Genomic DNA, 15,650 nt, shown 5'->3' with positions numbered 1-15,650 from the left:
GACTGTGCACATTTGAAACCAAAAAAATAAATAAAAAATCAGCATATCCTGATGGAAAACAAAATTTTTCCTAATCGTAACGCTTTGTAAACAAATGAAAGACCTCCATCATTGGCCAACTGATACATTTTGATTCTCTTTGGTTACCACCCATGTGAATCAGTAAATTATTTGCTGATCTGTTTGTTGATTAACCAGGACTTCCGGTTCTGAGATAGTAATCCCAAAACATGGCTCCTAAAAGTAAACCACAGACAGTAAAACAGGGTAAATGTAAATACAATGTCGGTATGTACCTTTTTGAGTAAGTATATAGTAGAATGTGTCGCTCAAAAACAAAGAGTAGCTAATTAAAAGGGAAAAAACAACTCCAAATTAACTCACCAATAGGCTATTTTAGCAGGTACAGAACAGTTAGCATAGCAACATAGGTTAGAATAGTCACACGTGTGGAGAAAACCACAAAAAAGTCATAAACTCCCATATGAAAATCCGTGTAATCTGCGTAAGCATATAATGATGCTACTTCATGTTGCTATATTAACTACATAGATTAGTTTGACACCTTTGCATATGACAATTTTTATGTTTTATTTTTTTATTTTTTTGGTTCTCTCTAGATAAGTTAGCATAGCAATATCAGTTCAAGGAACCACAAAACTAGTTATAACTGTATTTGCAAATTTGTAGAGGTGTAAATGTACTTAATCTCTGTAGTTAGCATATCAAGATGAGTTATCATAGCAGCAGCGTTAGTTGAGATGAGCACAAAATTTTTTGTCTCAACAAGGAGTTGATCTAATAAATTTAGCATTTGCCAACTACAAACATACAAGCATTTTTGAGTCCCGATTTTTAAACTAATGCCCAGTCCACAAGACTATATATATATATATATATATATATACACAAATATATATATATATATATATATATATATATATATATATATATATATATATATATATATATATATATATATATACATATATATATATACATATATATATATATATATATGTGTGTGTGTGTGTGTGTGTGTGTGATATTAGAAAGCCCATTGTATGCTTACCCACTATTGCTGTGAATGCTAGAAATCACAACAGTGAGGCCATATGTTGTGAATTATATCGCGTCATTTTCACCTAGTTCTGATTCATTAAACTAACATTAAACTTTACCTGCATAATGAATTCATAACTGAGAGAAAATATTAAAATGTCACAGAAAACATAACCTACAATACTTGAGTTGTAAGTCGAGCACTGGCTAAGCTATTCTTAGCATCTTTTTTATTTTGCATTTTAATGTCAATAATGGCAATGTTCTTGGTACTTACTAATAAGTAATATTCCAGTGTTTTTAATGCAAAATCCCAGAGACCATGTGCACAGATTTTCCAACAAACTGTACAAGATTATTCCCCTCACTCCTGTCTACCCCAGTTAAGATGCTGCCTGCTCGTAAGTATCCCACATGATCCCGCTTTAACAGAATCAAACTGAAACTGAAATTAATCAGACCAAATAATCTGTTCTGCTTTTGCTGTATTTAGTCTAATATCACACAGGGACCCAACAGAGGTGTTACAGTCAGATTTATTCAACCATGTATGTTTTATGTAAACAAGTGTGCACAAAGGGGAAGACCTCATCGTGAAGGTCTCAACGCTAAACCAAACGTCTACCTGAGATTCAGTTCAAATCACCAATTCACGTGTAATTCACAGAACAATGCAGAGAAACAAATCTAGACTATTTCAGTTTTCTGTGGCACATGTTGATGCTACAATACAACATGTTGGACGGCAGTTCTCAGAGACAGTTTTAGTAATTTTACAAGCTACAATGTCGGCCCCTACTGTTATACAAAAAACAAAATGTCTGGTCAGATGAGACTTTTCGTCGCTTTTTTTTTTTTCTTCTTTCTCTCAAATAATTTTTTACAAATCTTTACTAAAACTCCTTTAAAGTCTTTAATATTGCTCTTGCTACATTGAAAAAATAGAAAACGTACATCTGAACATTGAGTAGTGGTTGTGGTCTTAATAAAGAGTGTTGCCCCTTAGTGTTCATGGCTGTGTTTCAATAGTCCTTAGCAGTTAAGTATTTGTTTTTTGATTTCCTTTGTAATCGTCACATAATCATGACTGACCGCAGAAGAAGGTACGAAGCAGAGAACAACACCACGGAGACATTAAGGAGGCTCATGGGCTAAACATAAACACCTAGGGTTCGGTGGCTGAAGTGCTGGGTGTCGCTGAATTGTCCCCTCCCTGAGCTCCGTCCTCCCTCGCCGCCGCTGCGTCCACTTCCGCTGCCGGATCCGCAGCCGACCAGGACGCCTGCGTGTCGGGGGCTTCGAAGGACTCGCCCCCGAGGTCAGACAGCTTGATGTAGCCCTTGCTGTTGGAGCGCTCCAGTCGGGGGCAGCTGAAACGCCTCGCTCTGTCGCTTTGACGTCCCCCGGAGACGGACAGGCTGCAGCGGCGGGCGAGCCTCGGCGGGTCTGCGAAGGAGTTCAGCGACCTGTTTGAGCCCGTTCCCGTGGAAACGGGCTCTGGAGGAAACAGCTGGGTCCAATGTGCATGGGGCTGAGGCTGTGGCGCCCCCTGCTGATCACCTGTCTCTGTGCTTATGTCCTCCCGGCTCTGATGGGGCGGCGGGGGGTCCGTCGGCGCCGCGTCCCTCTGCGTGCCGTCCGTCTCAACACAACGGCTGCCGTGTCCTTCCTCCCTAACGTTGCCGGCGGCAGCCTCAATGACCACCTCTTCCTCGGAGCGCCCCTCGGCCTCCGCCCTCTCCGACTCCTCCACCTCGCAGTTGTTGAGTTTGATCACTGGCAGCGTGAAGGCGTTCACGGAGGAGGTGACGATGGAGGTGGTCTCCCACTGCCGGGGCTGCGGGGCCTGCTCGCTACTGTTGCTGTAGTCTTTGTAGATGCTGTAGACAGTGTCTGTAAAGCTCTGCACGTCTCTGGAGAGACTACGCGGCCTGCCGGCCAGCGACGAGCGTCTGAACGTCTCGCCGGCGTCCAGCTCCCCCTTTAGGTGGAGTCCAGTGGAAGGCCAGGAGCTGCGTGTGAGCGCCCCGCTCGCCGGGAACGAAGCAGACGGACCCTCGGCGCTCCTCGATTGAGTGTAGTTCACCAGGCCGTTCAGGGGCGAGTACTCCTTCGAGCGTATGCTGTGCAAATCGATCACCGTCGAGTAGATATCTCTCAGGTTGATGATTTTGGTCTTCTTGTCTCGGTTTTCGTGGAGGACGGCGTTGGCACAGATGAAGAGGAAAATGCCGATCCCCATCACCAGCGGTCCGAAGACTTTCAGATTGTCTGAGTAGAGATAGTTATCCAGGAAGTCACAGAGGATGCCGCAGTGGGGGACGGGGTCGGGGATGCTGCTGTTGGAATGGCTCTGGTTGGACACATTTGTGTGCCTGGAGGAATGCTTCTCGCGGGTCGAGTTAGACGGCGGGCCTCTGGGGTAGCTAATCCTGCTGTTGTGGAACACGCCAGTCCTGCGACGCTCCTGGTACTGCTGCTGATTCTGGCTGGGCCAGTAGCCCAGCACGGCCATGGAGATCCCAACCATGAGGATCACAACTCCAACCGCAGCCACCAAGCCAGCTGGCGAGCAAAGATTGAGTTTTCCCTTTACCACCACCACGTCATTCTTCTTCTTCTTCTTGGATTTCCGTTTCCGCTTATTTTCCGCGCGATTCTTGGAGCGGAGAGAATCCTGCCGCCTGTTCATGCGCAGCAGGCCACCGGTTGCGATCATGGCGGCGGCCGGGCAGCAGGATCGTCACTCAGTCTGCGAGGACAGAAAACAAAGCAGTCAGCTTATACCAGTCAGAGCCAAACACTCATTTTTACCGATCCCCAAATTAAATTAGGTACAATCAATGGCCTTTGGAAGTTTGTTGGTGTGTAATTAATTATTTTGATAAATCCGACAGCTCTGTGAAGGCCTCAGAGGTTTGATAGAGAACGTTAGTGAACAAACAGCATTGTGAGGATCAATGAACACAACAGACAGGATAGGGAGGGCGAAGTGGCGCAAGTTTGGGTCATACAACAGTATCTTAGTCTGATCAATCCACCATGAAAAAATGACACTAAAACAAACCTACCAAGACATGGATGTCCATCTAAAACAACAGGCCGGTCAAGGAGATCTTTATTTAGAAAAGCAACCAGGAGGGCTTTGTTAGCTATGGAGGAGCTGCAGAGAGCCCCTGCTCAGGTGTTAGTGTTAGAATCTGCTGACAGGACAAATATGCACTGTGGACAAATCTGAACTTTATGGATGAATTGGCGAAAAGAAAACCTGTGTTGAAAGAAAGCCATACGAGGTCCTGTTTGCAGTTTGTCACTGACCAAGCTGGAGACACAGCAAACATTCATCCATCCATTATCCAACACGTTTATCCCTATTGGGGTCACCAGGGGGGCTGGTGCCTGTCTCCAGCTGTCAATGGACGAGAGGCGGGATACACCCTGGACAGGTCGCCAGTTTATCGCAGACACTGCCAACAGTTAAGCTCAAACATGTGTGATACCAGCACTACGTATCATCTTGAACACACCATCCCTGTGGCAACACACGGCAGTGGCAGCATCGTGATATGGAGGATGCTTTTCTTCGACGGGAGCTGGGGAGCTGGAGTTGATGGGAAGACGGTTAAAACTAAATACATGACAATCCTGGAAATGAAACCAGAATTAAGACTCAGGCAGAGATTTTTCCTTCCAGCGGGGCAATGACCTTGAACACAGAGCAAGACCAAAAGTGGTTTGGATCAAAGCTTTTATGTATGTGATTTAGCTGCAAAGATTTCACTTGTAAAAAAATTTGCCAGCAAAAATTCGGCTGCAGAAATGTGTCTGCAAACGTGTTGATCCGCTGGTAACTCAAGCCAAACCAATCAGCACTAGAACGAGTCAAACAGCTTTTAGCCAATGAAAAATACGCTCATCTGCTCACATGACACACTAGTGTGTTGGGTGCAGCAATCTCTTGACAATTATCTGATCAGTGGCTAATGAGCGCAGTTTAACTGTCCCTGACCACCGGCATCAGGCCAAGCGGGTAAAGTGGGCGTCCAGGGACACAACGACTTAGACGGATGAAGTGGGGATTCGTACCAGCAACCCACCGGTCAGCTCCTGCGCCAGTGAATGACTACAGCAATTCTACCTGGCTGTGCTGTTGTGCTGTTTACCAGTTCTGTCATGAAATAGTGAATAATTGCCGCTTTGTTTTCAAAAATCAATAAAGAAACAACATGAAAATCCGTATTAACGCACTTTTTTTCTTGTCTGTAAAGATAGGAGTCTTACTTTTAAACATTAAACAAACAAAAAAGATTAGTTCATCAAGGGAACTCCTCTTAAAGCTTCCGGTATCAGCATTGCTCTTGAATGCGCCTGTCTGCAAGTTCAGTTGCGTTGGACTGATTGCATCTAGATTAAGATCTCAGCATTGCAGTGTCATCATCTATTACGGAGAACATTGTCACATGTCAGCTCGGTACACATCACCCTGCCGTTGAGTTATTCTGCAACGGAGAAGAAACACGCAGTGCATGACAAGCAGGAAACAAGTTTTTGACATTAACCCCTTGGGCTGAGTCAAATTTTCAGCATCTAATCGGTTAAACAGGGGTTGACGATGGAAAACTTTGCAATTGTTGAATTATCATTAAAATGCCCCCTCATATGTCACAATGCAAGGATTACATAGCAGTTTTTGATTACAAATAAATGCCCAACAAACAAATAGCTACGAATTTATTAATATGGGTTAGTGAATGGGCTGTGACATTCTTTTGACAAAATATTTTCCTCAAAAAAGCAGAACTCCAATTTGCTCGTGGCTCCAGTGTGACTGCCCATGAAATGAAAAACTGGAGGGAGGTTCTGAGGAAGTAATCTACGAATACGATGTCTAATACACCTAAATAAAATCCAATGCAACCACTAGGGCTGCACAAAATCAGGGAAAGTTGTGATATGCAATATTAGTAAATGGTGCCATTACGATATGGCTTGAGATAAATGCTGAAAAAATTCAAGTGTTAATGTCTTAATGCTTTAAGATCATAGCAAACATAGATCCTAGAGGATGAGTAGTCTATCCAGCTACTAAATAAACAAAAACTTTGATCATTTCCAAGTCAAATGCAAGGTTTCAATAAAAAGAAGCCTCCGTCTGAATTGTGATGTTTTGCCGATGAAACAACCCAGCCATAGTTTCCTTATCAAATTTACCACCTCTTTACCTTGTCAAACTATTTATGATGCATTAAACAACAAATGTCACCAAACATACAGGGAGCACTGAGAGCCTGAATGCAGGGTGCTTAAATAATTAGCTAAGACATGCATATTGCAATCCATGATATTGCGGTAAATTTGCAATAAATTGTGCAGCCATAGTAACCGCCACCCCTCAGAAGCCCATTAACCAGTATACAGTGTAATAGGACAGTTCTCTAATTACATCAAACTGCTAAATTTACAACAGCGGCGTGTCCATATTAGAGTCATACAAACAGAGCAGTAACGCTTAAACAGTTTATTTGTATGAGTCAATAAATATATTGACTCATAAATATAAATCTGACCAAAGACACCTAAATATGGTCTCTACGCTTCCTCGCTGGTAAGGACCCAACACCTGAATGTCCAGACCTAATACCAGCGGCTGCAATGTCTGTGCAGGTAGGGCGTGTTTATTTAGCTTTTTCTCAAAGGAATGAAAACATCATACAGTCCATGAGGGTTGTTCATGTGAGCTTCAGTGTTATAAGCCACTTTGGGCTTTTCTTCCCCCTCTAAGTCACTTGCAACTTATGAGTCAGCAGTTGCGGTGGATCAGCGACCATGAACACATTTTTTTCAACCAAACACTCTTTAGAGACAATATGTAACAGCTTTCAGTGTGTGTAAAATGAGAAAAAGCCTCGGTTAAATCCACGGATCTGGCCACGATTACTGCAAACTGTCATGAAAAGCCTGTGGAAGGACACCCAAAACATTTGACCAAGTCATAGAGTTTAACACGCTATAACATCACATACTAAGGTGATGTGTGTAAAGCTCTGAATGTGAATAAAATAAAATAAAATAAAAATCCTTATTGTGGTAGTTGGCAACGTAAAAAGGGGAAAGGTTTAGCTTGATTTAATGTCAAGCATGGAGGAGAGAAGGTTATTTTTCTTTGTCTACATTGAATGCAAACATCTGGTTTCCACTATAAATACAAGGGAAGATATTGGCAGGAACTGCAGCATTACAGTCAGCAGGGCCAGCAGGACTTGTTCAAATGAGCTCATCGATCACCAGTATCAAAAACAGGACTAAACATCAAAGTAAAAGCATTCTACATGAGAAAACCTCGGTAAAGGCAGATATTTAAATTAATATATATATATATATGTGGACTAGATGTTAGCATCTAGTCCACATAATAATACCATAATAATGTAAAAAAAACTCCTGAAAGATTAAATATAGGAGTGATGCTTTTAGTCTGAAACTGAGGTGTATAAACAATGAGATCCAAGCTCAGCGTGTTAAATTTGGAAACTCCAGAAAATAGCCGCTGACTCAGTCCCACCTACAGAAACAGCAGCAGAAATAAAGGAAACACAACCACCAGCTTCACAACCTCGTCAGCTGTCTATGACCAATCTCAACAACCGTCATCATATTTCTACAAAACATATCAAGAAAAACGGGAACATTATTGTACACTACATAAAAAAATACAACAAAAACATGAAGCAGTTTACTACAGGCAAGTGATAGAATACAGATCTTTTTTTTTTCTTTTGCAAAAAGCCCCATGTCCAGTTTTATCCTAACCAATGTCAGAGATTACGCAACAAGCGGAAAACATGCTGCTTCCTCATGATGAGCCCTCGCAAATGTATAGGTGCAATTCCGGTCCACAGTGTGTGTCTAAAAATACAAAGATGTAGGAAAAAGCCCAATGATAAACACCTAGGCTGACAGCAGAGAATAAGAAGCGTGGTATCAGCCTGTGACAGAGTAATGTGTCCAGACAGGAAGCCAGCAGGCATGTTCTCTCCACCTCGCTCCTGACTCTCCTCTCTCCCACCAAATCTCCCCCGCTGACCCTCTCCTTCCTGCTTTCGAGTCCATCAACCAGCACAGCTGCGCTCCGAGATGACAGTGCCCTTCACGATCAGTAAACGGCGACGGAGAAGAGGGACCATTAGCCCGCTCGTGTACACACCAGCGCAGATTAAAAATTACTACGTTATGTAATGTGGGCTGTTCGGTTTGTCTTTGAATAATCTTTTTATGATTATTCTGACCAAGCTGTGGCGGAAAGGACCGAATGACCAGCACTTTGCATGACAGAGATGCGCTGATGAGTTTTACAAGAGGTGAGATCATTAAGTGATAATTAACCATGTTTTGTCCAGTATTCCCAGTTTGGCCATTCTGGTTAAAGCGTGATTTGAATGACTGTGCCAAATGATGTTTGCCTTGTGGTTTGACTCAAAAATCTGGCCGCTGGATCACAAAGCCTTTGTGAGGTAGTTTTCGTCCTCTGTACCCGGCGCTGGGGTCTCTGTGGTCATACAGGTGAAGACCAGATTTCTGTGACACTGTTGCCTGTCAGTTCTGGCTGGGACAACAACAATCTCAGTCAGAAGGTGGCATATTGACAAAGAAAACAATAGTCAGATGTTGAGAACAAGAAGAAAACAACAAGAACAAAGCTGGTATTATTTTTCAAATTTAAAAATTTCCTTTTTGACTAAGCTTATAGTTAGAGTGGCTTAGGTTACCCTGAGCTATCTCTGTAGTTATGCTGCTATAGGATTAGGCTGCTGGAGGACATCAGGGCCTATTTTTATCACTCTGCTGAGTTCTCCTACTGTTCTCCAATTTGAATTGTTTGTTGTTATTTCAACTTTTGACTTTTTGGTCTCTGTTGTTTTTCTCTTCATAGTTGGTAAACCTGGTCTGGCGTTCCGTTAGCTGTGACATCATCCAGGGGAGACCGATCATTCGCTATTACTGTATGACATAGAAAAGATTCCTGGATCAATGTGTGTTTCTGAGCTTTCTGTGTCTCTGCTCTGTCTTCTCTAACCCCCAGTCGGTCGAGGCAGATGAGGCACTGAGCCTGGTTCTGGTTCTGGTGGAGGTTTTCCTCCCTGTTAAGTTTTCCTCTCCACTGTCGCTTCATGCATGCTCAGTATGAGGGATTGCTGCAAATTCATAGACAATGCAGACGACTGTCCACTGTGGCTCTACGCTCTTTCAGGAGGAGTGAATGCTGCTTGTCAAGACTGGATACAATTTGCTGGGTTTCCTTAGAGAGGAAACTTTTTGACCAATCTGTCTGAATGATTTTATAGAATTTGACTTTGTAAAGAGTCAAATTCATATTGGGATACTGGTTAGAACAAGAGCAGAAATGACAGCATCTACCTGAATCCTGACAAACTTTTACATTTTTGGGAACCATTTTTCTCACAAGCATTAATTTGCCGCCACGGTGAATTACCGACAAGCTGAGCCGACACGGATCACATTTAAATCCCACGGTAGAGTGCCAGTTTGTTAGGTCTCCAAGCTGCTGCTCTTAATAACATTGCTCCTGACTTATGCCTCCTCACTGGACAAACCACTGTGCAAATGTTCAACCTCAAATTGGAGCTGGAGACCTCTCCATCCCAACATCTGTCTGCAGTGGCAAGAGATCAATTTACACCGATGCCACACGTTATCCACAATGTGGTGCAACAACCATCGCCCACACTCTCAGAGATACTAAAAGCTGTAAACATAACATAGTATCTGGCTCTGAAAGTCGTAAAGAAGAAGATGCAACAAACAGGACCAGGTAATAAAAGGGGAAATGATAGAAACTGTGTTCTGTCTTATATTCTAAATTATTTAGTGCTTGTTGCATAATGTGGAAAAAAAGTGAAAAAGACAGCAAACTAGCAATCTTGAGACTGCAAGAACCCCAGAGAGGAGGAGGCCAGCGCCTGGGAAATTGCTCTATCAGTTTACAGAGTTTCAACACCCTATCATGTAGCTCACAAAGACACACCTGTGCACACCTAGATCTCATATACTCTTAGAGTTTCTTACTGAATGTAATGTAAGAAACAAACAAAAATGCAAGTCAAGAGGCATTTTTGGTGCACAGTGCTACACTTGTGCCGGTAAAATACATCTACCCACCACACAGTAAATCTGACCGCAGCATGAGGCTAAATGGAGACCTGATTTAGACACAAGCCAATGTTACGTTTCTATGTAAATCTAACATGAGATGTAGATATTTTCTCCATGTGTAGACTGAACAGTTTTGCCACAATCCGTTTATTTTTATATCTCCAACACCATCAAATAAAAATTCACAAGGACCACAAACAGCATGTAAATCATATAAAAATGCCAGAAATAACAATAATATTTCCCTTTATAGTCCCACAGAGGGGAAGATTGTCTTTGTGTTTAACACATCACTTAGGGAGCGGTGAGCTGCAGCCGCTGAGTGCTGCACGGGGAGCAATCTGTGGTCAATGGTCTTGCTCTGGGACCCAGAGGGACAGAATGAGTTTCAAACCGGCCACCTTTGCAGCCTCTCCAAAATGCAAACGCCTGGCTCCCTAACCTTTAGGACACCACTCTTACAGCATACCTACCTTAGATTGTTGTAATATAGTGGTAGTAATATTAATCTGATGAAAAATACTATATTTTGGGTTATTTCAGAGCAAAGCCTTCCGTGGATATATATGAACATGAAGACATATTTTCATTTTACACTATAAATGGCAAAGGGAGACAACAAACTTTTTTTAAATCAAATATTCAAATTGTACAACAGCACAAAAACTGGAAAAAACTATGAAATAATTTTATCCACACTGAATCAAATGAAGGTGATTTATGAGTTCTGGCTCTTTTGAGACGTTTCCAGACCTTTTTTCTGGATCTTATAAAATTGTAAGTCCAAGTCTACAATTCAGACAGATGAAACTTGCTGGTAGAATTAAAAGGTTACTTTATAATTTAATTTGCCATTGTACGAATAAATTTGGGTTCAAAGAAGTCTAAACTTAAACTTAGAGTAAAAAGCTGGTAAAGTGCCAGAAAAGTTTTTTAATCATGCAAAAATCAAAGACGCCTTCAGTAGACTAAACCCATTTCTTCCTTTTTTTTCAAAGGTAACTTTGCAGTATCCATGTGCAAAAAAGTATTGTACTCTATCATTTATTCTTATTGTGAGCTAGGTATTGAGAGAATATTGTAAATAAGACAAAGTATAACCATATATTATACTGTACCGGGTGGAAACAACAAACATTTAATTCTAACGTGCTGTTGAACAAGATGCTCTCTAGATATTATCAAAGATGAAGTTTAGAGTGTTCCCACTAAATAAAAATGTTTGTTGTTTAGCGTGGATCGTAATTTCAAACAGAAGTGATTTATACAGAAGCAGCGCCTGACAGACACAGCAGCGACAGAATCAATTGAAACGTATGAGAAGCACTGGACTTATACGAGATTTAGATATTGTGATTACAGCTCCTGTAGTAGAACGAAAAACAGGATCCTGGGTTCATGCCACAGCTTTTCTCTAAGGAAGTAAATCCCAGTTACAACAAATGTATCTTTAGACCAATGAAACATGTCCTCATACTTGGGATTTAGGCCTATATAGTTTGTCTACAACAAACGAAACTTCATTTTCTGGAACTAACCTAAGCTTAGACTTAAAATTACATTTTTTTTAAGGTTCACAAAAATGCCTGTAAACAATGCAAAAAAAAAGAAAAATAGAAAGCAAGAACTGTAACTCAAAGACATCTTTGTTTGATTTTGTGTTGTAAAATAATTTTATCCTATTCTTAGTTTTTAGATTACAGCAAATATCAATGTCTGGGAAATACTCTTAGTTTTTTTAAACTTTTAACCTAAAGATTTGTTAAAAAAATCGAGCTGCATAGGTTGAGCACTGCACAGCCAAGAAACTTAATTTACAAGTAGAACTACAACATACGTCCAGCTCTTTTCAGACAAATTGGTTCATATCAGTAAAGAAAAGTAAAATAAAAAGCAAAATCCATGTTTTTAAACCAACCCAAACATGTAAATGTCTCTCTCCATGCAGGCGAAACTATCACAAAACATACCGGCATGTGTTTTGGTGTTTTCAGAATGTTAAAATAAACTTTTTTGTCATGATTCAGTCAAAACTCTCGTTATTAAGTTTCTTGACTCGTTCAAACAGCACATAAACGTATTGCGTAAAGTTCCCCAGAAGGTTTAGACTCTCAGCTGTCCATCTTGGAAGCACAAAGGGCAATAAAAATGAATAAAAACAACGCATTTAACAAACACTGGAAACATCTGTTGGTTTTGTCCAAACACATTTATAGATTTATGCCAGCAGGACAAGAAATTGCTTGCTACACCAAAGTGAATTTACTAAATCACAAAATGTTTACATCGCTTCTTTAAATCTGCACTGGAGCTAGATTTCTCACCAGAATCTCGTAAGAAATTGATCACAGGGCATTTTTTCCTGCAATTTTCCTAACAATGCAGAATTTGTGGGTCATAAATATATTTTTCTACTTCAAAAATGAATCTCTCCTCGTCTGTTTGGAAACGCCGCAAAAAACATTAGAACTACGGACGTTGATTTTGCGTTTATGTTTTATTTGACGATGCTGAGGTCTGCTGCCCTCAGGGAGCCCTCCGAATGCATCATGAGAAGCCGTCTGCAGTTTTTTTACTTTACTGCCATTATGCCTCAAACGTATCCTATAATATGTCACATCAGCACATTGTTGTGGAAAATTTGTGAAAAAAATCATATCTGGTCTGGATGCACCTGCATAACTTTCCCGTGTGAAAGAAGCTCACATGCTCACAGATAGGAGTTGAATTATATAGGAACTGGATCGTACCAGTGAGTACACTCCTCTGAAGATTACTCCCACTTTCTTTGTTAACCCAAAATGTCTAAAAGTTTGGTATGTTCTCATTCTATTCGCTCTGTGTCCGCGTTGGGGAACGGAGACATTCAAACGCTCATGCCTTCGCATTAAATAAATTACAAGACAAAGGTGCACCTTTTCTTTTAATGAGTTGTGTGTTTGCTTAACTGCTAATTATCAATATCCACTACAACATTTCACATATTGGCTTGCATCATCACCATCATAACCAAAAAAACGGGACCTATTGCCAATTTCACTTTGCTCACCACATCTAAGACCTGATCTGCCGAATAAAAAGTTGGATTTTGCGTCTGTGCCTCCGTAGTTGCAGCAAATGATAACCACACTGTTTAGGTTTGAGCAAAATGTCAAAGTGGACACCATAACTAGCAGAAACCCCAAGTAGCTGCTGCAAACCAGCGCGGTGGGTGGACTGAATCGTCAGCAGATGAACAACAAGGACACAGGCATAGCTGCTGCTCTCACGTCTGTTTGATAAGAATCTGTGATTTCTTCTTTATTAGTAGAACGGCAAGAAGTGTCTTGACTAGCTGACCTTGTGGCTCCTCATAAGGGCTGCTGCTTACACTGATACCGTCACTGGCTAAAACCAACCTTTAGTAGGCGGGCACTAGGAGTCGCTTCGGCCAATCAGCTCAGAGAGTTCTGCTGAAGGTCCATCCTTTCCCTAAACGGATTCGATGGGAGCAGGTTTTTGATTGTAGAAATGTAGAAGTAAAAATAACTTTTTGAACCAAATATTTACCAAATTAAGTAACATTTAGACATTTTAAAAATGTAATCTCATCTATATAAAAAAATGCCTTTTACAAGGTGACCATTTGGGTGTTCCGCGCGTGACGTCACCCTCTCTTTCGGTCTCCTGACGCGCACCTTTGAGACTGAAGGGCTGACAGACACACGCTCTTACCGAAGAAAGTTTCACAGCTCTTCTAATATGTTGATTTATTTATTTATTTTCCAATTTCACAACACACAACCCTGAAGGCTTTGACGTGTTCTCGCGGTGACGGAGGTCAGCACCTCCAGGTCGTTTCTCCGGGGATGTGGAACACTGAGTTCCGCTCACCTGCCAAGCATCCGCGGGTTTATAGCCACCTTCTCTCTGCTCCACGTCCAGCAAGCACTCAAATGCTTGTTGGGAGAGAAAGAGAGAAAGAGAGAAAGAGAGAGAGAGAGAGAGAGCAAGCGAGGCTGAACTAACGCCGATACAGGCGTGGGCGGACCCCCGTCTCCGCCTGGAGTGAGAAGGGCATCGGAACAACGTGGACCAGAGGTGGGTGTGAACAAGTCGGACTGTGTCTCTGTCTGCGGTGCTGAACAGGAAGCTGCTGGCTCCTCGGTTATGGGTTGGCTGCCACAGCAAACAGCTCGTCTGGCAGGATGAAGACGGCTGATAACGCGCAGTCTGTCCAATCTAGCGGGGGCGCATTTTTACCCCCCCCCCTCTCTCTCTCTTTCTTTCAGTTTTTTGCGCAACGTTGCATGAGTAACCGTCTGTTGATATTACGGCGCATCTGTTTCCCTTCTGTTGGGGGAATAATAAAAAAAAATAAAAAAAAATAAATAAATAAAAAACACGAGCCGCCGTGGAAGCTGGAGGTGCGCCCCTGAAAATGTCCAGAGTCGACACCGGGTAGGCTGGGGGAGAAGGGGGGGATGGGGGGTTCGCAAGGTGAAGACAAACATCCGTACACCTCTGTCACGGCCTGACGAAGCCCATGCTCTCACGAACCCCCAGCGCTGCGCTCACATTACGGCTCCTGATGATGATTTTCCACACATGCGTTTGTTTTCCAACTTGTTAAATATACATTTCCACCATACAGGCAGATCAGAATATATCCATTGGACGTGAATCAAAAATAAATTATTAAAAAAATACAGAATATATCCATTAACTACGCAAACACATTTCCCAATTTTAGTTCCCATTTTAGTTAGGCAAATAAGGCGCCCCTGCAATTAAAAGTCTTAATTATTCAAGACATTTTCCAACTAAGCCAAGCTGTCATGTCACACCAATCAAAAGACTGGCTGTTGTGTTGAACGGGCGCGCTGGGGATCATGTGGATAAGGGCGCCTAAGGAGGAGATGGTGGGTTTTTTTAAAAGAAAAAAATGGAGTTACCGTCGATAAAATGAGACATCTCTTACCAGAAATGGTGTCTGGATAATCTGAGATCTTCATGGCGCGCTCCTGGTTCGGCTTGTCCTCGGTCGTGGTGCGCCGCGCTCCGGTGCCAAGGCTGGAAGAAGAAGAGTGGGGCTTTTTTTTGCAGCTCAACGCGGATTCACAATAGAGCCGGCAGGGGCGGGCCAAGCGCATTTCTATTGGTGGTGATTAATAGAGGAGGTGTACAACGAGAAGTGTTATCATACTGAACCTGCTCCGGGAAAAATAAAAGATTAAATTCACCGTTTGACCACTGGACTCGGATAAAATTGTGACATTCTTCCCTTCAATTGCAACTGCATCTCCTTAAATTAGAATCCTATTGAAAAGACAGAGAAGTCATATATTTCTGTTTATGTTTTGTAAGAGTTTGAGGTCTACGGCTTACTGCTTATAAAAACCCAGGATTTAGAATTTTATTAGAAAATATTTTATCAG

The 15,650-nt window shown here is 42.0% G+C and overlaps 1 protein-coding gene across 1 annotated transcript; it reads right to left on the bottom strand.

The window, feature by feature from the left end:
• Positions 1-1,532: 1,532 nt before the first annotated feature.
• Positions 1,533-15,336, bottom strand: LOC105932228 (transmembrane protein 200C). The gene is made up of 2 exons (XM_021320866.2): positions 15,194-15,336; positions 1,533-3,814 (listed from the first exon to the last, which is right to left on the bottom strand). Exon 2 carries the CDS (start codon positions 3,779-3,781, stop codon positions 2,228-2,230), a length of 1,554 nt encoding a protein of 517 aa, XP_021176541.2. The 5' UTR covers positions 3,782-3,814; positions 15,194-15,336; the 3' UTR covers positions 1,533-2,227.
• Between the last annotated feature and the right edge of the window lie 314 nt (positions 15,337-15,650).

Source organism: Fundulus heteroclitus, chromosome 6 (assembly GCF_011125445.2).
Source record: "Fundulus heteroclitus isolate FHET01 chromosome 6, MU-UCD_Fhet_4.1, whole genome shotgun sequence".
In the NCBI taxonomy this organism is placed as follows: Eukaryota; Metazoa; Chordata; class Actinopteri; order Cyprinodontiformes; family Fundulidae; genus Fundulus; species Fundulus heteroclitus.
This window is presented reverse-complemented; position numbering and strand designations above follow the sequence as displayed.

Coding starts and splice junctions, on each gene's coding strand:
- LOC105932228 (XM_021320866.2), bottom strand. CDS start 3,781: ATGATCGCAACCGGTGGCCTGCTGCGCATGAACAGGCGGCAGGATTCT.